Source organism: Lepisma saccharinum, chromosome 28, assembly GCF_977018435.1.
Source record: "Lepisma saccharinum chromosome 28, izLepSacc3.1, whole genome shotgun sequence".
Classification (NCBI taxonomy): domain Eukaryota; kingdom Metazoa; phylum Arthropoda; class Insecta; order Zygentoma; family Lepismatidae; genus Lepisma; species Lepisma saccharinum.
Window position 1 is genome coordinate 29111855 of NC_139256.1, and position 24767 is coordinate 29136621.

The 24767-nt window shown below is 36.3% G+C and overlaps 1 protein-coding gene across 2 annotated transcripts in view; it reads right to left on the reverse strand.

Annotated features, from left to right (window-relative positions):
* The window catches only part of LOC145981041 (uncharacterized), a 99182-nt gene that overhangs the window by 37449 nt on the left and 36966 nt on the right, over positions 1–24767 (reverse strand). Inside the window, exons 1-5 of one of the 2 annotated variants that reach the window (XM_083114136.1) lie at positions 22017–22176; positions 15249–15463; positions 12912–13105; positions 11361–11602; positions 6588–6811 (exon numbers count right to left, since the gene is read on the reverse strand). In XM_083114136.1, the coding sequence (XP_082970262.1) occupies positions 6588–6811; positions 11361–11602; positions 12912–13105; positions 15249–15461 (873 nt within the window). In that variant the 5' untranslated portion in view covers positions 15462–15463; positions 22017–22176. Of the gene's footprint in view, positions 1–6587; positions 6812–11360; positions 11603–12911; positions 13106–15248; positions 15464–22016; positions 22177–24767 lie in introns of those variants that run through there. The other variant, XM_083114137.1, reaches the window with a different exon arrangement.

The following is a 24767-nucleotide window of genomic DNA, read 5'->3' on the forward strand; positions in this document are numbered from 1 at the left end:
AAACGACTCACGAAGTAACAAGAAAGTAAGTTCAAGTGACCACTCAACACATTCAGCAGGGTGGCCACTCTAGTACAAAATTGAAGTATAATTCCCGGTTTTGAAGGTGAACTTTCCAAAAATTCAAGGGTACAAGCCGGTGCTTTCTCTAGTTCAAACTTACCGCCTCTCACCACCCACACACCCAAATATATGAATATAAAGGGTATGTGCGATTCTAATTCAATTCGATTGAATGGCACATATATTTAATTTAAAGTGCGGAGTTTAAATTTGCCATTTCATATACTCAGACTAGAAATATATCTACAAACCCAAGTCACAAATGTTACGGGATATTGTAATCTATGAAAAATTGTTAATTGTATATGAATTTCAAATTTACCTAATCAATTTCAAGATATGTTGCAATAATCTTCCGTCTGTCAGATACAATTGTAGATTGTTGTGGAAAGAACACTAACAAAGCAAACAGATTGAGAAAAATCTCTTTAATTTTCCACGGAATCCTATTTTCCTTCCTTGATAAAAATAAAAGCTAAACTGTTAAAAACTTGCCTGAGGGCATTCATAAATATGTATAAATTTAATGGAATTGAGAATTTAAAGAGTTGCAACTTTTCATGTCTACGGAGAAAAATTCAAGCAGAATTCACGCATAATTCCCAGAGCCAATAACTCATGCATAATTCCTGGAATTCCCGGTGAGTAACTACCCTGTTCAGTCACCAATGTGGCGTAAAGTCTGATCTCCTCACATCAATACTAAGTTATCTCTAAACAAAAAAAAAAAACCTAAGGGTGAGCCAATGCAAAAGTTTTAATTTATTTTGCACCAGTATTATTTCAAAAAATGCATTTTGTGGTTACTAGAGGCATGGACATTTCGTTTTTGACAAAAACACAAAATGTGAAATAACACATTGTAATTTTAATTTTTCATGTTTTTGAAAGGTGTGAGGTGCATTTTATTACCCTGTTTTGTCATGAAATAAACTCTTAAACACGAAATTTAGAGTTTATTTACCAACGTGACACTTTCTGAAGTCAAGAGTTATCTTGTGAGTTATGCAATTCCCAGAAAATTAATTGAGTTGGTGTTTTAAGTCCACTTTATGCACAGAAAGGCTAATCGGGACTGGACCTACAGTTTAAAGTGGGATCCGAACCACTATGTGCCTCCACCGGGATCCCTTGATTGCAAGGTGACAACAATACCACTGCACCATCGGGAGGCCCTAAAATTGATTGATTCTGCTGTAAATTGTTGAGAAGCAAAAATAGACCCCTTTATACAGGAATAAACTTAATATTCTGGTAACGACATAAATATGCTATTAGAAGGGATACGTTTATTTTGTGTAGTCAGTGCAGGTTTTAAATCAAATTTGGGATTACATTCACATTTTTAAAACCAAAATTCCATTTTAAGAGGGAGGTGGAGTTTGGCGAAGGTCGCCGTGGAAAGCGCTTAAATTTAACATGGGCTTTTTTGCATTTTGTTGAATATAACGTTTTAGGACAAAAATTTGCCGGAAAACACGCAGTGGATGTGAACTTACTTTATGAAACTTTAAGTACATGACACATTTATGCAATTTCAGTTCGATAAATGTGCACAAATACCATTATTTTTTTTCAATTTCCCATAAGGAAATACGTAAATAAGCACAGAATGGTTATAGGATTTGTGGGTAGCACCAACGAAAATGGCCATTATGATGCATACTAACGTAATGCTCAATCCTTTTATGACTAAGCCAGGGAGGGCTTTTCTTTCAAAAGTCACTTGCACGGCCCAAAATGATTGTTTAAAAATGTCATGTATTATCGACGGCGAAAGATACGGCCGCTTCAGCCGAATTTCATTCATCATAGTTCGCCACTTGGCCACTAGATGTCTCTGTTCGAAAATTGCCCCAGGCTGAAGGGAGGGCTTTTTCGCGCGGGTGTTTGAATCCTCTGCACAGCTGGGTTCCGTCCCCTCATCAGAAGGTCCCGTAGCTGTCACAGTTTGATTTATTGCCTCTTTCCCAGGCAAGAAACCAAGAAAGCAGGAAGGCCATGAGTTTGTGTATGTTTGAGTGTAGAGAAGCAGAGCATATTTACCGTGAATTGGAACCAGTGACACAGTAACTTTATCTCGATCCCTACCGCGAAGAACGTATTCAGGGGGGTCCAGGAGTCCCAACCTCCCCCCGAAAGACTTACCAAGTACAAAAATTAAATAATGAGATCATAAAATAACTTCAATTAAGTAATGAAAATAAGGTTGTTGTTTAGTCGCAATTTGTTTATTTCCGCAAAAATATTGGAAAGCAATACGACTTTGAATGACAGTACCAAAGAAGATTTATGCAAGAATTATTACTACTTATAATAACATGCAAAATATTACCAGGCATTTTACTTTCGTCAACTGGATCTAACATCATTTTTTCATACTCAATAAATATTATGTTCTTTATCTATTTGACATTAATTTCCTTGCCAGGGCAGTTTCTATTTATTTACAAATTTTGCCGACCTTAACTACACGTAAGCTAGATAATGAATACGTGATGTTATACTGTATCACTGTTGTTATATCGCCTTCTTATCTATTAATGTAATAAAAATAGATTAATTATTTTAATATAATTATACTTATTTTAATTTACCATTATTAATATTATTATTTTGAGACATTACTTTAGGACGCCCCTCCGAAATATATATCTCGATACGTGCCTGGTGTTCGATTTGAATAAAATGTAGAAAAGGCGGGGAGGGTGGTAGCGCTTCCTCTTTTTACATTTCGATAGTTTTACCTCACATGTAGTACTTTGTGAGTCAACGGTGCAGGTAGGAAATACGTGTACACACACACACACACACACATAATTGATGATTCGCAAAGGAACTTCGTTAAATTCCCATGCTTGTTCCGCTCACAAATCACATCCTATCCAAATTACAATAGCCTACTATCGTTGTTGCTTACACATGTGTGTGTGTGTGTGGTTCCTAGAACTTCACTATTTCCAAACATAAACTTGATGTGACTCTTACAAAACATTTGTTTTTGGAGTGGAAGGATCATGAAAAGGTCTACTGTTTCTTTGCAAATCTTCAATTAATCTAAAATTTAGTATAAAAACATAATTTTGTTAATTATGAATGTGTACATATTAATCTTCGTCATACGTTTGCTGCATTTTGCACAACCACCACAAATGCTTTGTTTCATTATTTAAATTTTTAATATTTTAAGAGCTCTATACATAAAATTTTACCGAATTCCATTTGAATTTAGTAAATCCAAATAATAAATAATAGGGCGTTAAAGTTGAAAATAATGAGACACGAAATTTAGTAAGTTCAAATAATGGGGCTGTGAGCAATTGGAATTACATATAACGTGGGGGTAGGGATTAGTTATTTAAAGTAATAGTGAGGTAGGGGGATTACCAATTGAAAGTAATAGGTGGGATAAACAATTGAAAGTAATGGAGATGTGCGTATTATCAATTGAAAGTAATGGAGACGTGCGTATTATCAATTGAAAGTAATGGTAGGGTGGGGATTATCAATTGAAAGTAATGGGGAGGTGGATATTATCAATTGAAATTAATGGGGAGGTGGGTATTATCAATTTAAATAATGGGGAGGTGGGTATTATCAATTGAAATAATGGGGAGGTGGGTATTATCAATTGAAAGTAATGGGGAGGTGGGTATTATAAATTGAAATAATGGGGAGGTGGGTATTATCAATTGAAATAATGGGGAGGTGGGTATTATCAATTGAAATAATGGGGAGGTGGGTATTATCAATTGAAATTAATGGGGAGGTGGATATTATCAATTGAAAGTAATGGGGAGGTGGGTATTATCAATTGAAAGTAATGGGGAGGTGGGTATTATCAATTGAAATAATGGGGAGGTGGGTATTATCAATTGAAATAATGGGGAGGTGGGTATTATCAATTGAAAGTAATGGAGAGGTGCGTATTATCAATTGAAAGTAATGGGGAGGTGGGTATTATCAATTGAAAGTAATGGGGAGGTGGGTATTATAAATTTAAATAATGGGGAGGTGGGTATTATCAATTGAAATAATGGGGAGGTGGGTATTATCAATTGAAAGTAATGGGGAGGTGGGTATTATAAATTGAAATAATGGGGAGGTGGGTATTATCAATTGAAATAATGGGGAGGTGGGTATTATCAATTGAAATAATGGGGAGGTGGGTATTATCAATTGAAATTAATGGGGAGGTGGATATTATCAATTGAAAGTAATGGGGAGGTGGGTATTATCAATTGAAAGTAATGGGGAGGTGGGTATTATCAATTGAAAGTAATGGGGAGGTGGGTATTATCAATTGAAAGTAATGGTAGGGTGGGGATATCAATTGAAAGTAATGGGGAGGTGGGTATTATCAATTGAAATTAATGGGGAGGTGGGTATTATCAATTGAAATAATGGGGAGGTGGGTATTATCAATTGAAATAATGCGGAGGTGGGTATTATCAATTGAAAGTAATGGAGAGGTGCGTATTATCAATTGAAAGTAATGGTAGGGTGGGGATTATAAGTTGCCAGGGCACGGATGTTCTTTGCGAGTATCCCTTCATCAATTCCATGTAATCACCATTTTATGTCGTGATTAGCCAAAAGTGACAGAAAGCGACGAAAAATAATCAACCAATCAATCAACGTATCTACACTCTCGGTGGTGTTACATTTCAATTGTTCGGATTCCAGTAAACATTCCATCTTGACGTAATCCGTAAGACTGCCATTGTGACCGTAATACTTGTAGTTATTTCGGAGCAAGATGACCAGATATGATACGTGACTTATCCTGAGGGGTGCGAAAGCCAAAGCTAAAAACTAAACACAGTCCATAATTACCATAGCATCAGGTCTTACAAGATATATACATACAGGTGAGTCACTATTCTGTGACATCATCAGTAATAGGTCTTAATATTAAATAACACAAAAATCACGCAGCAAATTAAAGGTATTACGAATAACATTAAAAATATTTCAAGAACTTGAAAGAGCAATAAACATTTGTGCAAGGAGAAAGGAATTTAACAACAATACATATTAGTTCGAGGGGAAACACCTATCATAATGATACAAAATGATAACATGTAGAAAGTTTCAAATACGTTTGAGCTGTTTAGAAGATGGGTAATACATAAAGTGTAAGTTCATTGTTTACCTATTCGTTACCTTACATCATTGCTACTACTGTAGTTGTACATTTTGTTCCATTGGTTTGTCTTTCGCCTCTTCTGATTATCCCTAGGTCATTCCACATATCCGAGACTTTTTCCTTTAAATTCGAAATAGTCTCGCTCCCGTCCATCTCGAATTATTATCAGCACTGTTCGTAGTAGTTAAAATAATAACTGTTACTATTGTTTGTGCTTATTACTATTAGATACAAATTTTGTATCAACACGAAACCCCCTACAAAAAAAAAAAAAAGTAAATGGCGACTAGTATGCCTCTGCCTTGTTATCACTGCCACTGGTATGCTATACATTTACACAGCGTACTTTCAATTAGTTATTCTTACTTGATTCGTCGTTACTTTCAACTGATAATCTCTACCTCCTTCTTTACTCTCAATTTATAATCTCAACCGCACAAAGAGAAATTCTACATAATTATAGCAGCCACTGTAATCAACAAAATTTATTCAGTCCAAATCTCATTTGTGAAGGTCCTGACTGTCTGCTGTGGCCAGCCAGAGCCAGCAGTGAATATTTTGCCAGTGGAGAAATCTTGAAAGAAGCCGAAACCAGAATGAAATGAAACAGGCGGTGCCCTTTCGCAGCGGTCACGAAGGGGAGGGGGTGGTGAAGACAGGGGGGAAACATGGTGGCAAGTCTTTCCACCATGGGGGGGAGGTCCTCTGCCCTCCGGCCTGTGCTCTTCCTCTAGTTTAGGACACAACAGAGAAAAATTGCTAGTTCACTGATATGTCGCTAGGTGTCTCTGTATCGCGCCGGGGCAGGAAAACTCTTTTCATGCCAACCTCCAGGCCACTCTTAAGTACCCTTTTTCACCGCTTTAACAGCGTAATTTTATTTAATTTTCCACTTTTGAACCAGAAATGGAATCAGTTTCTGTACCGAAATTTTGCTTTTTTATTTACCAAAATTACGTGCCTCTAGTGATTACATAACAGGTACAGTGGAACCCCGATTTTATTTTTCCTGGTTTTACATTATCCCACATTATACATTATATATAATTCTTGAATATTTTTAAGCGAATCTCTGGTAAATCCATGCATATAAATCAAGTGAAGAGACACAATAACATTAATCAATATTTTGAAAAACCTCAACTATTAAACATTTCAACCATAGGTATCAATGTGAATCTTTCAAAGAAATCAGCATAAATATGGGTAAGGATTGAAACTGGTATCAGCTCGGCCACAGAAAAAATTAGAAATGTTAAATTTCACATAAGCAAGCTGCGTAAGCTTGGAAAACTTGACTCGAATTTCATACTTTTTGCATTAAGCTCTATTTAGAGAACTGCATGTGATTGGAGCATTGGTGTAATATACTTACGTCACAATCGTTTCTTCGTTTTTTGTGCCTCACCAGAAGAGCTTTGTAGGATTCATCCGTAACTTCATATGGGTTGTTAGTAGAAGTGACGTTGGCCTCCAGATCAAAGCCTGAAGGTTTTGATGCTAGAGTTGAAGTAACAACATTCATATCTGGGCTATACGAAGACTCTAATGTCGACAGGAGTTTTTTCTGTTTCTTACTTAATCTAGGTGGGGGTCCCTCTGGAAGTAAAAAAGAAAAGAAAATTATATTATTTGTACATTTGCAGGGCAGGGCTCATTATTATATTTTAATGTTTACCAGCATCACGTTCTGTCCATTTTGTTCATTTGTATACATATGAAGGTATGACATACTCAAATCACAACACAATATATCCATTGTTACTATTATTAACAAATGGAGTTTGAAAATATAAATTTTCCCTCCGATTATTATGGGATAGAATTAATAAATGGCCTATTACCCTTCAACCACTGCATTTTGTACTTTTATATGTAACAATGAAAACAAAAGAATATGTTCATAATGTGTAACAATTAAGGGTCCAGCAGGAATGTACAACTCTCATAATTTCCTGAAATTCATTCTGCAGTATTCAAATTCAAAGAGCGGTATTTTGTCGCACTTACCCACAATCAGCATAGCCATGGTAGCAAATTTCCAGAATTTTATTCCGTAACTGGCAACACTGCCACTCTTTTATATTGTTATTATTTTTCCCAGGAAGTATTAGCCAATTTTCTACACAATTTTGCATGGTTGTAATGTGCCACTTCTACATACTAGATTCTTTCATTAACTTTGGTCTACAGGAGTGCATCAAACGCAATTCTTTAATAAAATTTGTATCTTCTTCTTGTTTTAACTTTCATTATTGGGAGGTACAATGTACAAATTTCCACTTGCTAAAAGCCCTTGCATTCAGAGGAAAAAGAAACATATTTCATCTCTCTATGACAATTAGATCTTGAGCTACAATCCTTTTTGTACATCCCGCCAATACTGAAAAGCAAGTGTTTGAAGAATACTCTCTGGAGAGGTTATAAACGTGCACGAGGCTCAGTCAACTAAAGGTTAACGAATTCAAATAATATTAACTGAACTAAAATGAAACTATAAGGTGTATTACTTCTTCCTTTCAAGTACCTGGATACAATATCTGAATTTTCAAATTTCCATCCTTAGAGCAATTAAAAACCAAGATGGTCTAATTTAAATCAGGGTGATTTAAATTGCAATTTAAATCTAATGATTTTTTTTTAAAAAAATTACTGATTGAAATCATTAAAGAAATAATTTGTGGAATAATATACATAAGGAATTTGTATATATCAGCATCACTTTTAGTGAAAGTGCATTAATTTAGTTCTCACTGAATAGTGCTTATTAGGCTCTAAAAAAGGAAAAGAAAGGAAACAAAATATATGTACTGATAGGGTGAAGGTCATACGAAAGGAAATGTAATATGTAAACTGTAAACACATTTAAATTTATCTTGATTTAAAATTCAATAATTTTTAGAGGCAAATATATATATATAAAATGTGTAGAATAATATACAAAACCAGTGCTCGAAAAATTTTCTTCAAAGCTAGGTGCCAGCTCTGAAAATCAGGTGCCAAGAAACCTGTATGTTTCAACTATAGTATGTTTCAAAAGTCGCGCAATCCAAACTTTGAAAATGTATATTATGAAAATCATAAGAGATATTTACGAGGGTGGTTCAGCATGCTCCGCCCCTGACATAGAAGGAACCCTCGTAGGAAAACCAAATCACTGTCACTTTTCAACATAGTCCCCTGCAACATTAACACACTTTTCCAATCGGCCTTCCAGTGCTTCAATCCCAGCAGAAAAAGAATCTTTTGGTTGGTCCTGCAACCAAGCATTCACAACATCCATAACCTCGGAATCACTGGCAAAATGTTTTCCACCAAGGTGTTTCTTCATGTTCGGGAACAGGTGGAAGTCACTAGGAGCCAGATCTGGAGAATAAGGGGCATGAGGGACAATTTCGAACCCTGCTGCATGAATTGCAGCCACCGCAACTTGGGAGGTGTGGGCGGAAGCATTGTCACAATGGAACAACACACCACGGGCCAAAATTCCGCGGCGTTTCTCCTTGATGGCAGTACGTAATTCTTCAATTAGGGTTGCAAAATAAACACCTGTGATTGTCTTTCCCTGTTGGAGATAATCTATCAAAAGAATTCCTTCAGCATCCCAGAACACAGATGCCATGACTTTGTCCCTTGATGGTTGAACCTTGAATTTCTTTGGGGGTGGAGAATGGGGGTGTTTCCATTGCATGCTTTGGCGTTTACTTTCGGGATCGAAGTGGTGAACCCACGTTTCATCCATTGTAACAAATCTCTTCAGAAACTTTTTCTTGTCAGCCCTTATTGTCCGTAACAGGTTCTGACTTGTCACACAATGTGTCCTCTTTTGGTCAACCGTCAGCATTCTTGGGACCCAATGTGCAGAGATATTTTTCATTAACAAATGATTATTAATAATTGAATGCACACTGCCAGTTGAGATGCCACATGTATCTGCTCATGGCGGACAGTCACTCGCCGGTCTGCCAAAATCATGTCATGCACTTTTGTAATCATTTCTGGTGTGGTCACCATTGCAGATGTGCCACCACCATACTCATCTTCACAGGTCTGCCGACCACATTTAAATTCACGGCACCATCTCTTCACTAGGTCAGATGAGGGGCTAGAGTCTCCAAGAGTTCCCACCATATCTGCATGGATGTCTTTCGGTGTTAGATTTTTCTTGAGTAAATATTTTATCACTGTTCGGACCTCAGATTTTTCCATTTTTTCACATGTGGCTACACTTCTTACTGATCATCAACTTGTAACAAAAAGATAAATTGTTGTAAATTCTTGAAACTTTGTGGATATTAGTCTAAAGAATGAACAATGTTACATATAAAATTACAGGTCTTTACTATCACTGGAAATGGGTCAGGGGCGGAGCATGCTGAACCACCCTTGTACACCAGGTTTTATGCACTCCTGTAGGCTGTCACTGGGTCATAAATTTATGTTAGCATCTACCTAAATAAAAGCAATTGCATTATTTTCAAATAAATTGTTTATTTGCTGAAAACATCTGAGAACTGATTTTCAACAATACCAACAATTAAACAATTTGTGGGATCATTTGTTGGTGTTTGACTGCTTGTAAAACCGTTGCTTTGTGAGGTACAGCAGAAGCAGGGAATCTTTATTGGAAAACCTCTTGCACATGTGTGTAAGAATGAGTAGTAAAATACTCTTCAGCAATGCACACACACACAATTAAAAAACAGGCACAGTAGCGAAGAGAATTCAATGTAACCAGGGGCAGCCTAGGATTCTCTCACGAGTCCAATTTCTGCACAAAATCTTGATTTTTCACGTAAATATATAGCCAATACTTAGACACATGTTGTATGCGAATGTTGGCAATATTTCGACCTGCTAGTGTTGCCATATACGGAGATATGTCCCAAAAATGGCACTTTTCACTCAACCCATAAAATCGCCAGTCAAAAATTCATCAAATGTTGCACATTACCAATATTGGTTGGAAATGACAGACTGACATGGCATCAGTCATCAAATGTCTAATTATGACCCTTCGATAATTTCTTACATATTTTTCTTACTCAGAAGTTCATTTCTGGAAAAATTTGAATGCTGCTTTCCATCAGTTATTAATTTATATAATTTTCTGTACGGAGTGAACTGATAATTTTAAGCATTGAAAAATATCTCAATGGATGAGGCTTTATAATGCAGAAAACCTGGTGTAAATACCTCTTACAGTTTTCATGAAATACATTTCCAAAGTTTGGGTTGTGTGACTTTTGAAACACACTGTATAAGATGCTGAGCATCATGGTATTCAAAACATCGCTAAATTATTTGAGAAAGCAGGAAATGGGGTGTTGGGTGACAAAGGGTAAAGAAAAGTTACCGACACTATGGAATGTTCACAACGTTGATAAAAAAAAATGCTAACTTACGCTGTACTGCAATTTGAACTTAGAATCATCAAAGTTTTGTACATATTACAGCAAAAGATCACAGTCGCCATGGCGACTGAGATTTTTCGAGCCCTGTACAAAACACTAATTCATGTTGGGGGAATAAAAACGTGGTTGTTGAAGCAACAAGTTCCCAAGTGGATGGTGGCAGAGGCCACCGAAAATTAATCGAAGATTTACAAGCAAGTTTCGTGGAACTAATTTCGTAACTCACTCACGTCTGCTTATAAAACATTAATCATGTTAAATAGTAAATAGTTTCACAGTAATTTTACAAACTATCATTAAAAAATCACCAAAATTCAGCTAGAAAGACTACAAAAAATATTTTAAGTTGAAAATATATATTGCATGCAGAATGTTTCATTTTCACTGGAAGAAAAGTTACTGAAATTATTATAGTTTCATTAACACAGTCAACAAACATTTCCATAGTAGATTCATATATACAGTACTATCAGAAGCAGAAAAATAAATAGCTACATATATCTTTCATTTGCTTTAATCAAACTATTCAAATATTTTAGAGGCCCTTTACCAGAAAAAGCTTTTCTACATATACAAAAAAAAAATCTGTATGTACACTGCCAAAAAACGTACAAGCGTACAACGTCAAGTGTGTTTCATTTAAATAAAAAAAATCATCAAAATCGATTTTTTTGAAATAAAAAAAATCATGATTCTTTATCCACCCTGACTAAAACATAAAAGAAAAATATTACCTGGGTAATTTTCATCCTCAGAACTTTGACTGCTCTCCCCAACTTCCTCACGAATTGCCGCCAATTCCAGAAAGTATCGTCTGCGAGAACGCTGCTCTGCTGGAGAGGTTCGTGGTGGTGGAGGTATCCTATCGGCTTTGGGTGGGATTTCCGGAGGCTGGTGGAACGCAGCTTCAAGAAGCCTTCGTCGAGATATTAAAACGTCCTTCATGACACTGAAATAGTACCTTCTTTGCCTATACCTGTAAGACAAAATGCAAAATTCTCAATTAACTGAAATAATAACAAGTGTTGAAAGAATATACTTAGGTGAAACCAGCAATAACACTTTTTCTTGTACAACAAGACGTTCATTCTGGTCAGAGCATGTATGATCTGACCATATTGTCTCCAGAATGGCTGAAATATAAAATGTGAAGGGGCACTACATCCACATCACCTATGACATTAGTGCATACAGCAAAATTTGATATGATATGTGGATAAAAGTTTGATACATAATAAAGTGTTTTCATTGATTGATTCAGGTTATATTACTTGACTTTTCTGGCACCTTTGGCTAATTGCGATAGTGTATTCATGTATGAAAAATTGAAACAGTTTGAAACTACACACACACAGTCAAATTCTTATATAATGTAAATGGTTACTAATAAGTTAAATATGACCAGGAATTTTTGTGATCAGTTTCAAGTGGTAACAAGAACAATTAATCGTCTCATTTCATGGAGAAAGTCCAAAAGAACCAACAACCAGAATCAATTTCACTAAACATGTAAAAAAATCAATGTTTACAATCATTATCAAAGAGCAAAAGAACCACACCAACACAGTTACCAAATTCCCTATTCATCATGTTATAACAGACGTTGTTAATATAAGATGCTTCCCAGATATTAAAAGCATTGTGACCATGAACATGCTTAACTACTTTTTGTGAACTACGCGTTAGTGACAATGATAGGGGTTTGCTCTTTCGGACTTTCCCATAAAGTGACACGAATTCAACTGACAAAGTGGATGTGTGATCTTTGTAACGTTGTTGTTCTGCACCTCAGCTCACCCATATAAGTGAGACTCTTACTGACAGAAAAGTGAACTATGCGCATCTATTGTAAGAATATCTAGGTAACATTTCAATATCTTTGGTAGAAGAAATAATAATGGTATTTGTAGGAATGCACAGACATGAAATTTTGGCTGACACCCATAAAGTACAGCTATAGAATTTACACTGATATGACACAAATGGACCATTAGACTCCTTAATTAATGAGTGCAACCAAATAACTGCAATGAGGTTTGCTTCGAAAAGTAAACTACATATTTCGACATTTACTTCACAAAAGTAGACCATATGCATTGTACGTTTCTATAACAAAAATACTAAAAAATATGGCAGAATTTTCCACTAAAGTATAGACGTCGTACAAATATATTGGACCAGTTCAACTATTGGGAATTTTACTGATAAACTTATGTGACTATATTAGCCACTAGATTTCAAATTATGGAACCTTATTAACAATGAAACTTCATTAGTGAACTCACCTGTACTCTCTAAATTGTGCTTTCTTCATCAAGGACCTCATTTTTGTTATATCTGGGCGAAAGTAACCATTCTTGAGCTTCACATGAACATCATTTAGAGGATTCCCAAACCTAAAATTCTCTCCAGCACACAAAGATTTCAATGTTTCCTCTTTCTCATAGGCATCATTCTCAGGAAATGCTGGGAGAAATTTCTGAAAATATAATAATAAGCTCTGGCAACAGTGACAGTAAAACAGCAAAGTAAACATTGGTTAGAGTTCCTCGATAAATGTCAATATTCTGGGCCCGTATTTATTGTTAAAAATTAGGCAAAGTTTCATTAGTGCACCTGGCTTTGTGGACAATAGCTACTACTGTACTACTTTTTAAGTAGCTCCTCAATTGTTCTTCACAATGCTGGGTTGACACAAAATTTATAGTTTTGACACAAGGAATACTTATTGACTGTTACCTGAAAGATGGAATCCTCAGGGTGTCTACAGTTTTGTAAAAAACAAAATTCCTTACTATCCAGACCAAGTCACCAGGGCAATTTATGCATTTAAATACATGTGTAAGAAGGTGAACACACATTTTAGCTAAATAACAGACTTACAATCCAACTTAACCATGCTTTTAGAATATTCATTTCACATGTCAAAAGTAATAAGAAGGAAAACTGAACAGAACTTGACTGTTGGATACGGGCATCAGGGGTGACGTAATGGAAGGGGAAGTTAGGGGAAGGAGGAAAATTGGCTCACTTGCAACCTCGTGCACTTGAGTACATACCAGTTCCAGTCAACACGTGAATTGTGATCGGATAGTAACACGGGTTTTAACAGTTTTTATATGAGTTTTAAGGATTTTTAAAATGTGGGAATAGTCCTGCTTTAGTCATTTGTTATCCTAGCATTCAACCTGTCCACGTAAAAACCTATACCCTTTCTAAATGACGAAGCTTTGTGAATTTCTGTAAAGCCGACTTTTTGACCTGAAGAGGGGGGCAGTTGCCACCGAAACGTTGTCTTTGACAAGTATATACTCACGGTATGTAAGTAAATAACAAATTTTGATTTTATGCTTATAAGAGGAAGTCACCTATTTACCTAAAATGACTAGGGGTGTGTGTGACAGAATTGTTTTGGCCGGCAAGATAAATTTTTGAAACCCTGACATTCAGGATGGGTAAAATTTGCAATTTCCAGAAAGTGATTATATTTGTATTTCTGAAGAAAAAAGAAACTAACAATTTCAGATAAATTCCAGACACTTACAATGCAGGAAACATCTAGACTTAACGAATTTTGAAATGACCATTCGGTATTTCCCAATTGCTCGGGAAGTCATTTCCCAAAGTCTGGATCAGGATGTGAAAAAAATTTCCCGATCCCAAGTTTTTGGGATTCCACACACCCCAAAAATGACACATGTAACATAATCTGAACAAACTTTTTTCATTGTGACAATGTGGAATTAAAAAAATTGTAAATACACAATGTTTTAAATATTTAAAGGAAGTTGATTTAAGCATGAATTCTCCGTTCCAGGTGAGAAATTTGCAATTGCAGTGACATTCACTAAGAATACATATTCCACAACCATAACAAATTAACCTTTCAAACACACGAAATAGATGATGCAGGTTTTTAGGGCTCAAAAAATCACTGTCGCCAGGGCAACTAAAAATTTCAGCTTGGTGATTGATCTTTTGCTGTAATATTGCAGTTTTTTTTAAAATTTCAGTGTACGAAACTTTGAAGATTCTAAGTTCAAATTGCAGTACAGCGTAAGTTAGCAAATGATTTTTTTTTATCAACATTGTGAACATTCCATAGAATCAGTAACAATTCCTTAGTCTTTGTTCTCCAACCCCCATTTCCTGCTTTCTCACATGATTTAGCGATGTTTTGAATACGGCGATGCTCAGCTTCTTATAGATTGACTGATTTGCTTTTTTTTACTTTGCTTTTGTGCTACTTTTGGCTAATTTGCAAAGATAGTGACGAATGATGAAATTGATGAACAAACCCTCACAAACATCCAAGCCTAGTCCGGGATTCAAAACCGGGACCCCTGGTATTGTAGTGCGATGTGCCAGCCAATCCACCACAGGGGAGTGGCTCAGCTTCTTATAGTACACAATTGCTGGTAACTGTGTTTCCTGGCACCTGATTTTAAGAGCTGGTGCCTAGCTCTGAAGAAGATTTATCGAGCACTGCAGGTTTTTTGACAAGGTAACCCCTCTGCTAATGTCAGCACTTAATGAAAATAGCCCTTTATGCTATTCTCACCACCTGATGGCAGTTGTGCTCAATATTAAATAATTATTGAATAACGAGAACCTACAATTACCTTTAAGTGTTCCTTTTGTTCTTCTGTAAAACATTCTTGCCAAGTATCATACGAGAAAAACTCTTGAAATATATCTCTACTTTCACACAGGTCTTGTGGTAATTTTATTCTTGCATTTCCAATCTGACAGTCTTCTAGTTTTGTAGAGGCATCACTAGAATCTGTTTGCAATGAAGAGTCTTCTGACGAAAGGGTCAAATAATCTTGGTCCATTCCTGTTGAATTGCAAAATACACATTGTTTACATCACTTTTCTAAATCATAGTTAAAATTAGTATAGAACTACATCACTCTTAAAAACTCACTCAATATGCTGACCAACGCAGATATTTATTTTATTATAAAACATAAACTAAACGTAACGTTTCAACCTTCTAGCAAGGTCTTCTTCAGACTCTGCACCAAGTACAAATGTAACAAGGTACAAAACAAGAAGATATATATATACAAAAAAAATACTCCCCTCCAGACTATTAGAAAGTTGTTCTGGAACATTCTAGAGTAGTTTTCACGTTCAGAAGACACAACGGCGCTTATGGAGAAACCGCAGTGTGTTGCCAATACAGCGCTAGCTCATGTCGCCGGGAAATGATGACCTTCCTTCACAATGAAGGTGTTACATATTTTGTATATATAATGATAATTATATGTAATTATTAATATTATACTGTGAACGTTACAGTTACCCTTTTTACTATGATCCATTGCGATTACTACACACGCGAGTGTAATGCACGAATATGACACTTCAGAAATCACTTAAAAAAGTAAAAATCACTGAGATCTCACACAACTGAAAACACTTTTTCGGGAGAGGGAAAAAGTCTAAACAGACCAAAGCAGATCTCTCACTCAAGTAAGGGGAACCTGGCACATGGGTTAGATTAAGTTGCAACCCAAACAAACAAATGAGTTATGGCCCACGTGAACTGATAAGACGTGAATGATTCAAGCAAGGCATGTCATATTTCTATCTTGAAGCCCCATATTTTGTCACGTGTTGGAAAGCCTTTCAAGGGTTAATATGGTGTCTATGAATTTATGTGTACGTTGAAAACTGAAAGGTGATCTTCATTTCAGTATTAATGTCGACAGTAATGTAAACAAAAACAACGTGTATTTGCGACAGCACTAATGTTGATCACAACAGCAGCATTGGAAATAATTGTCAATTATTAAATTTAAGTAATTTCAATTCTATTATAACAAACAGCATGAAGTTCATATTTTTACTGAATGGAAATAAAATAACTCGAAAACTTGGTGGTGATTAGCCGAAATGCTGCGGTGAGTCAGCTCAAGATGGCCAGACAACATCTCCTTACTTCGAGCGCGGTTCGGGTTAAAAAGAAACTCCAAATGCATGGAAGTAATATTTCTGGGAACCTTTGAGTGGTTATAAAAAATAATTTCATTATTTTCTCCATAACTTTGTCGCTGGAAGTTTTTACTTGGAATTACAGAACAAAAAATGGCCAGCGACGACATTTTCTACTGCACGAATATAAAAAATCTCCACATACTTTATTTGAATATTTTTTAATGCAAATATGCTTTAAAGTATTGATAAATTCTGAGTACCACCGTCACCTATGACAATTAAAAAACAGTGTCAATTTTTCTCATAATGAAAGCTTCAATTTTACGGCATGTTTCAACGTTAGGAATGAAAACAATGTAAAAATTGTGTTTTCACAGAAAATTTGCGTTTTTAATTTATCTAAAATTATGTAAGCAAGTTACCAGTTTTTTGTGTTCACCATCGTATTCTCTACAAAATTTCCTGCAAAACTGCAGGTACCGATTTTACTTAAGCTAAATTTGTAAATTCAGAAATTTGACAACAGCGCGCTCGTATTTCCCATAAGAAAAGCATTGCCCATAAGAGCCCATTGTGTCTTCTGAACGTGAAAACGACTCTAGCAGGTAGCTTTCCCTTGTCAACTGTACTTTCACCTGAAAGTGATCCAGAGATAAAGAGTCCAACCACATTCACTTTCAGGTGAAAGTACAGTTGACAAGGGAAAGCCACCTGCTAGAATGTTCCAGAACAACTTTCTAATAGTCTGGAGGGGAGTATTTTTGTGTATATATATCTTCCTGTTTTGTACCATGTTACATTTGTACTTGGTGCAGAGTCTGAAGAAGACCTTGCTAGAAGGTTGAAACGTTACGTTAAGTTTATGTTTTATAATAAAATTAATTTCTGCCTTGGTCAGCATATTGAGTTTTTCATTTTCATGGAAACAAGGCGTAATGGTGTTATAATCACTCTTAATATGCAACATGTACATGAAATAAGGTTACTGACCTTGGCATGTTCGTAGCACATAATAAATTGCAACTAGATAAAAAAACAATGATGTTCACATTTAAACAGAATTTTCTAATTCCAATCTCACAAAAAAATACACAATTAGTTACCTTATACTTTTCAGTGTTTTCAACATCAGGGTTGCTACGATGTTTTGATCATGAAATTCCCTGCCATTTCCAGGTTTTCCAGTCCAAAAATTAAATTTTTCCAGACATGTTTATCATCATATTTGCTTTTGAACCTTGTTTTTCAATTAAATATATAATCCATTAATTATTATGAATATTTACTTTCACAACTGTTCTTTTAGCAAATTTCATTCTACACACACAAGAACATGTGAAAATTCAAAGAGTAAAATGTAGAATTACAATTGCCATCAAATGTATTGGGTGCTACAATCACATGCATGTAGCCTTCATGCTAAGGTAACAGAGGTACATTATTTCACCATAACAGATCTCCACAATATAAAAAACAGAAAAAGTTCATAAACCATACAGAATTTTTCATTTTCTGGCAGATTTATAATGTAGAAAATGCTGCTTTTTTGCTTTTTTTCAAGTACACAGCATCTGGAGAAATTTTTCTTGCATAGTAATTCTATAGGAAATGCCAACAAGACTAAGATCTATAAAATAATAGACTATAACCTAGTCTTCACCAACCTTTCCGAAATTATAATCATATTGTCAATGTAGTTTAGGGTAAAATTCTTATATCCTCAAGATGGATTTCTTCAAATTTACAGGAGAAATTACTTACCGAATGCAGTTTCTTTATAGTTGTGTTTTCTTGCATCGTTCATTGAATTTTGCCAGTAAATAATCTATTTTTTTATATAAATGTGTGACCGATGCACGAAAGCTGTTGCATCCATTTCCTTCCAGCCGGATGTTGTCTGTGTGTGATGACGTAATCACGGTCAATGCCGGTCAGTGTTTCCAAACACGTGTTTTTGTAACTGAATAAGGTATGTTTCCGCAAATGGTTTGTGGGGCTGTGTGTCAATGGTTTGTGGGGCTATGCGAGAATGGTGTGTGGGGCTATGCATTTTTTTCTAAACCAACTTTTTAACTATTCTAACCTAAATGTGACCCAATCTAACCTAACCTTACTGGAAATGGTTCGTGGGACTATGCATGAATGGTTTGTGGGGCTACGTAGGTATTTTTGGGTGCAGTGGGGTGGAAACACTGTATGCCGAGTACGGTAGTGAAACTGTGACTGCCATTTTCCGTGTTACCGAAGGCAAAAAGAAACTAAGAAAACTTACTCGATATGTTGGAAACAGAGCTTATTTCCGTGAAATAAGCATAATGCCACCTTCAACAATGTTTCTCAATGCAGAATACGTAAGTACGAATATTCAAATTAAATTAACTAGCAAATTTCAGCAGTCTTGCGGATATAAGAAATTTACCGTACTTTAGTTATCAGCGAGTCTTACTTTGATATTCTTTCTAATATCTAGTATTATAAAAGTGAAAATTTATTACAGAAATTCAAAGGAACCATAATTTTGCACAAGACAGAGAATCATAAGAACGAAAGAAACAAGTCTCTGAACTGAATCTTTTTGAGAGTTAAATCACAAGAACCGAATCCAGAAGTGGAAGCGAACTGCTTGTTCATTTTGCAACTTTTTCTCTTGCAGACTCCAAAATGCACGTAAATTCCAGACGATCTGCAATATTCCCTGACAAGCCAAATTCCCTAACATTTCCCTGTTTTCCAGATGCATAAAATTCCTAAACATTAGTGTCCAATAGTGAAAATGATAGACAAATTGCCCACTATTTTCACCCTTTTTTATTCTACATCCAGTGGTGTTTTATGGAATGGAATTTTGAAGTGATTCTTAATAGACATTTTTACTTCAATTTGTGAGAATCACATTGTGGAAAACAGAATGAATAAAATGGTAATTTAAGAAACATTTGAAGTACATAAATGGTTATTAACTAAAAATATACAAATATAAAACAACAGACCTAAATAAGGAGCAATTACAGAATACCGGGACTATCTCAGATTGCTTTCAAATTCGGCATACTCACTAATTTTGGCATCCTAATCACAAATCTGCAGTTAAAAATTGGCAATTGTCTAGAAAATACGAAATAAGGGGGTCCGTGAACGAAGTAAACACTGGTGATTTATGAAGGAAACAACAATTTTTTTGCAATGATTAGCATTCAAAAACTATGTTTATGAATACCCTGAATTTTAACTATGCTTGCATAACCTTACCTTATGTGAATGGTTCGTGCAGCAAGTATGTTTTCCACATTTACTGAAGATGCCATATTGTCACATGTAAAGCAACGCTCCATGGAACGGATAGCGAACTTCACTTGTTTCACATCATCTAACATGGTGGCCATTAGTATCAACAATCATAGCGGTAATGTATGCACGGTATTTTGCATTTTCTAGACGTGACCGCCAATTTTTAACTGCAGATACGTGATTCTGAGGTCAAAATTAGTGAGTATACCAAATTTGAAAGTAATCTGAGATACTCCCGGTATTCTGTAATTATACCCTAAATAATAATATGCTCGACTTTTCACTACAGTAGTATGAGAATAATACTTAAACTAAAAAAGATTAAATGAACCACAATGATTTCCTATTTCGGTAACAGTTCGTTATATCTTGCCTTGTAATCAAGGGGTCCCGGGTTCGATACCTGGTGGAGGCACAAGTAGTTCGGATTCCACTTTAAACTGTAGGTCCACTCCCGATTAGCCTTACTGTGCATAAAGTGGACTTAAAACAGCAACTCAAAGCAAAGTTCGTTATATCGGAGTCACATTTCTTCATTTTAAACTACTTACAGAAGCGAGTTTCTCTAAGGTTTCCAACGTTATTCAAAGTATTTTCTTTCATTGTGGAATCTATTTCACTGGGAAACCATGTATTTTTCGAGAGAAATATCTCACCGACGCACAAGTGCCATTGCTTTCGCTACTTGAACCGGATGCTGCATACCTTTCATGACGTAACCCCCTGTCAGTGTTTCCTACCCCCATTTTTTTACTATGCTTGCCCAACCTAACCAAACCTAACCTTATCGGAAATGGTTTGTGGGGCTATCCGTCAGCTACCCGTGCATAATGTACAATTTGCACACATCACGAACACAATAGTGGGTATTTTTCGGTGAACAAGGTTTGAAACACTGCATACCTACAACGCTAGTCAACCTCTGCCCGCCATATTGTGTGCTACGAAAGTGAAAAAAGGAATAACAAAAACTATTCTCTATGTGAAAAATTGTGTTTGTTTTTGTGTAAAAAGCATAATGGCACCTTGAACTATGTTTCGCAATACACAATTGCAAAGTACGAACCATGCAAATCACAAAATATCCGATTTTAATGTGTCTTCGATATACCATGCTTGCCTAACCCAAACAAACCTAACCTTATCGGAATGGTTCGTGGGGCTATCAGTCAGCTACCCGTGCATAACGTACAATTTGCACACGTGACAAACACGATAGTAGGTATTTTTCGGTGAAGAAGGTTGGAAACACTGATCTTCGAAAACAAAAGAAGCGATATCATTCGCAAAGTAAGCGATATCGGACCGTTACATGCATTCGGTAGCACTTAGAAAAATGCTTTATTATAGTAGAAAAGGTGTTTCTTTTCGTGTAAAAAGCATAATGGCACCTTGAACACAATACACAATTGGTAAGTACGAACCATGCAAAACACAAAATATCCGATTTTAATGTCTCCGATCTATGAAACTGGTACCATACTTCCACCTATGTCACCAAATGATTGAGTGGTTGGATTTGCAACTTTACTAACAACAATTGTATCCTTATCCCCATACCTCACCAACATTTCTTGTTTTCAAAAACAAGTCGTCTTTTCCTCAGTAAAAAGTATATTTGGTAGCTCCGTCCGCTAATAATATATTGTTGTGACTTGCACTATCAGAGGGGAACAAATCCATACATGGGAAGTTTCGTGTATTTTGCATCGCTGTTGGCCTACATACGTTCGTAATATTTACTGAATTAAAAATCACCTAATACATTTCAACCATAGCCAGGGTTTTGTTTTATACGCATGCATGTTAATAAAGCCATTCGCGTGACCTGAAATGATTTTTTGCAGCTTCGACTGTAACAAATTGCTTTAAACGCACTATCTACATTACATAGAAGGTTGGCTTCGTGAATTCCGAGCTCGAAAATCAATTCGCAAAGTAATTTTTTTAACATAACACCTCCCTTAAAAATCAATGCAACGTTTGTTTCACTTGCGCTGGCTTAAAAGACATACTTGTTACCGTAAATTATTAACTGCTTTATTCTCAATTTTATACAAATTACCATTGGACCGACTGTTTTGGTTGCAATGCTGCTTACCAATATTCATAAGGGTACAAAGAAGCAGACATGGACTGGAAATTATTTATATATTTACCAAGTTTTGAGGCGCGGCCCTCTAAGTTTTGCCTAAATTCAGCGTCCACCACGTTCGCTCTCCTAGGCCTGCAATGCAGATATTATAGAATCCAACCGTGGTGGACATGGCAGACGGAACAGGAACCATCTTTGAATTGGAATTGGAAAGTGAACCCAACGTTGCCACATTTCCTAAGCGTTCCCTTGCTCTTGACGTGATATGTGAAAAAAGAAGAAAAGAGGAAATATTCTACGAAAGATTGTAAAAACAACAATGTGCTAAAATTTATTGCTCAACCGTTGTTATCCTTGAGCTACTAATAAAAAAACACTGACAGTATTTTTAACTCATCAAGTGACGCTGCAACATCTTCAAAAAGAAACACTTTTTTTTGTCTCGCCAGTAAGTAGGGGCTATCGGGGCTGTCCCACCCAACTGTAAATAAAACGTAACTCGTATCGGACTTGTTTTATTTTTCAAAATCAATTTTTAGATTTCTTTATTTAGAAGGTACGTTGTATGACGATGTACGCTGTCACAACTAAAGGGCATTTCAATATGTACACAGGCGCCGATTTCTTCCGACATTTGGGGGGACCCACTGGCGGTTTCAGTATTCGTGAACAAGGGGTAGATAAGCAAAAGAGGCCCCCCCCGGAACTTATACAGAATGAAAATCGATTACACAGTTTCACACCGGCTTTTATATATTACAATAAAGATAAAGGTAAAGGTAAAGTGTTCCCCTGTGCATAGCACCACGCCATGAAGGCGTATAGGGGGTGTGGGGGTAACGCCCCACACTTTCTTGATCCGGTCGTGAGTGGGGGTGATGTGATCAGCATCACGCCTCTGACCGCCTTTACCCCCCAGGGTTTCCCCCAGGTACCATGTTATTCGACGCTGGGTAGGCGCCGGGGCCGCTTTCACCGTTAGAAACGTTCCCGGATTTGAACCGGCCGGGGATCGAAACCGGGACCTTGAGCATGGTAGTCAGACGCGTTACCGACTGAGCCACCGCGGCCACTTTTTATATATTACAATACCTTTACCAATTTACGTGACTAATGTACAATTTACTGCAAAAGCAAAGCAAGTGCAAATCAAACCTATTTTTGTTCACATTGAATTTCAAGAAATTTAGAATTTCCTGCTTTTCCGTTGATCCATTGATGATTTTGTACAATAAAATTTGCTCGTGGATTTCTCTTCTAGTAGAATGTATTAAACTATTTATTTTTTCTAGCAATTTTATATGTAGGGCTAGTAATTATCTGTATGATTATTTTTTTTATAAGTTTAATAATACAGTATAATTAACGTAAGAACTTTTTGAAATATACAGCACTAGTAAAAAGGATCCCATATTATACATTCATATTTCTATATGCTTCTAACGAAACTATTGACATTTAATTATTAAATAATATAAATAATAATCCATCGTGAGGAAATTGGGAAGCTCCGAGTGAGTGAGCGTAACCCGGTCAAGAAGACCTACAACAACGGCTGGGGGTTCGTCGGGCTGATCACCCGTCACCCCAATACTGGTCTAAGATCTCCACGCTATAACAGGTGACGGAGTCACAGTGTGTGAGGGAGACCAGCAGTCAGTAGGTAAGCCAAGGCCCTTCAAGGGCTGTAGCGCTGTGGGTTTAGTTTATAAATAATAATCCTGTGTTGTTGTTGTTGTTAGCAGCACCTAATACTATACGTAGTTTTACCAAGAAATGTCCAATTCTTGCAGCAATATTTTATTGTGATTCAGTGGCGTAGCGCATTTCTCTTGGGGCTCTCCTGCAAGCAAAATATTTGGGGCCCCCTTACTGACAAAAAAATTATGCCGGAGTGGGGCGGACGTACAATTTTTAACTAGTCCCCTTACCGCACCCCCCCCCCAAGTTGTACACGAAATCAACTTTTACCCTAAATACTCCCTTCTTTGTTATCGACTTATATATATATAAATCTTTTCTCGTATTTAAACGCAGCGGCACTACCAGGAATCTTTTTTGGAGGAGGGGAAAGCTTCCTACTGCCAAATATTTTGTTCGTGATCATTTGTGTTTTTTACTTGAAACATTAATGAGGTTACATATAATACACAGATATTTTAAAAAAAATACTGTTGTGGGGGGAATTGTTATGGGATGGTAAACACTCATTTCATGGACTTCAAGGTGGTTGCGCCTTCAGCCCCTAAGCCATCCCTGGCTGCGCCAGGCCAAGATTCAACGTAAGAGTCGCTCACATTAGCCTTCTAATACTAATAGTGATAATATACTCAAGCAAACTTATCGCTGCAGTTATGGGGGTTCAACTGGACCTCTCGATTTCCGGTGGTGACCTAAAACATACACAAAGTCAATTGTTATCTGGTACAAAAAAATGGTCGCGGTCTCTGATGTTGGAAGATAAAGCTGTGATAGGACCCTATTCACTGGAAATTTGGCGCTTGGAAGGACTGAACCACTCCCCCCACCAGAAAAGGTTCGACCTTAATATCATTATTCATAATTTTAATGCTGCCACTTCTTTTCGATAGACCATTGATCATATATTTCTTAAAGAAATAACCGTTTTATTGATAGATCATCAGTGCTGGAATTTGCATAAGTAACCTCCTCCACATACTGCATTGTCTTCCTTCTATCCCCAAACTCTGAACAAGGAAATTCGCAGACAGGAATTTTCACTTCGAACATTGCAGATCACAAAATCGTAACACATTGGAAAAGAAAACCTGGTTCGACAGAAATTTCCACATAA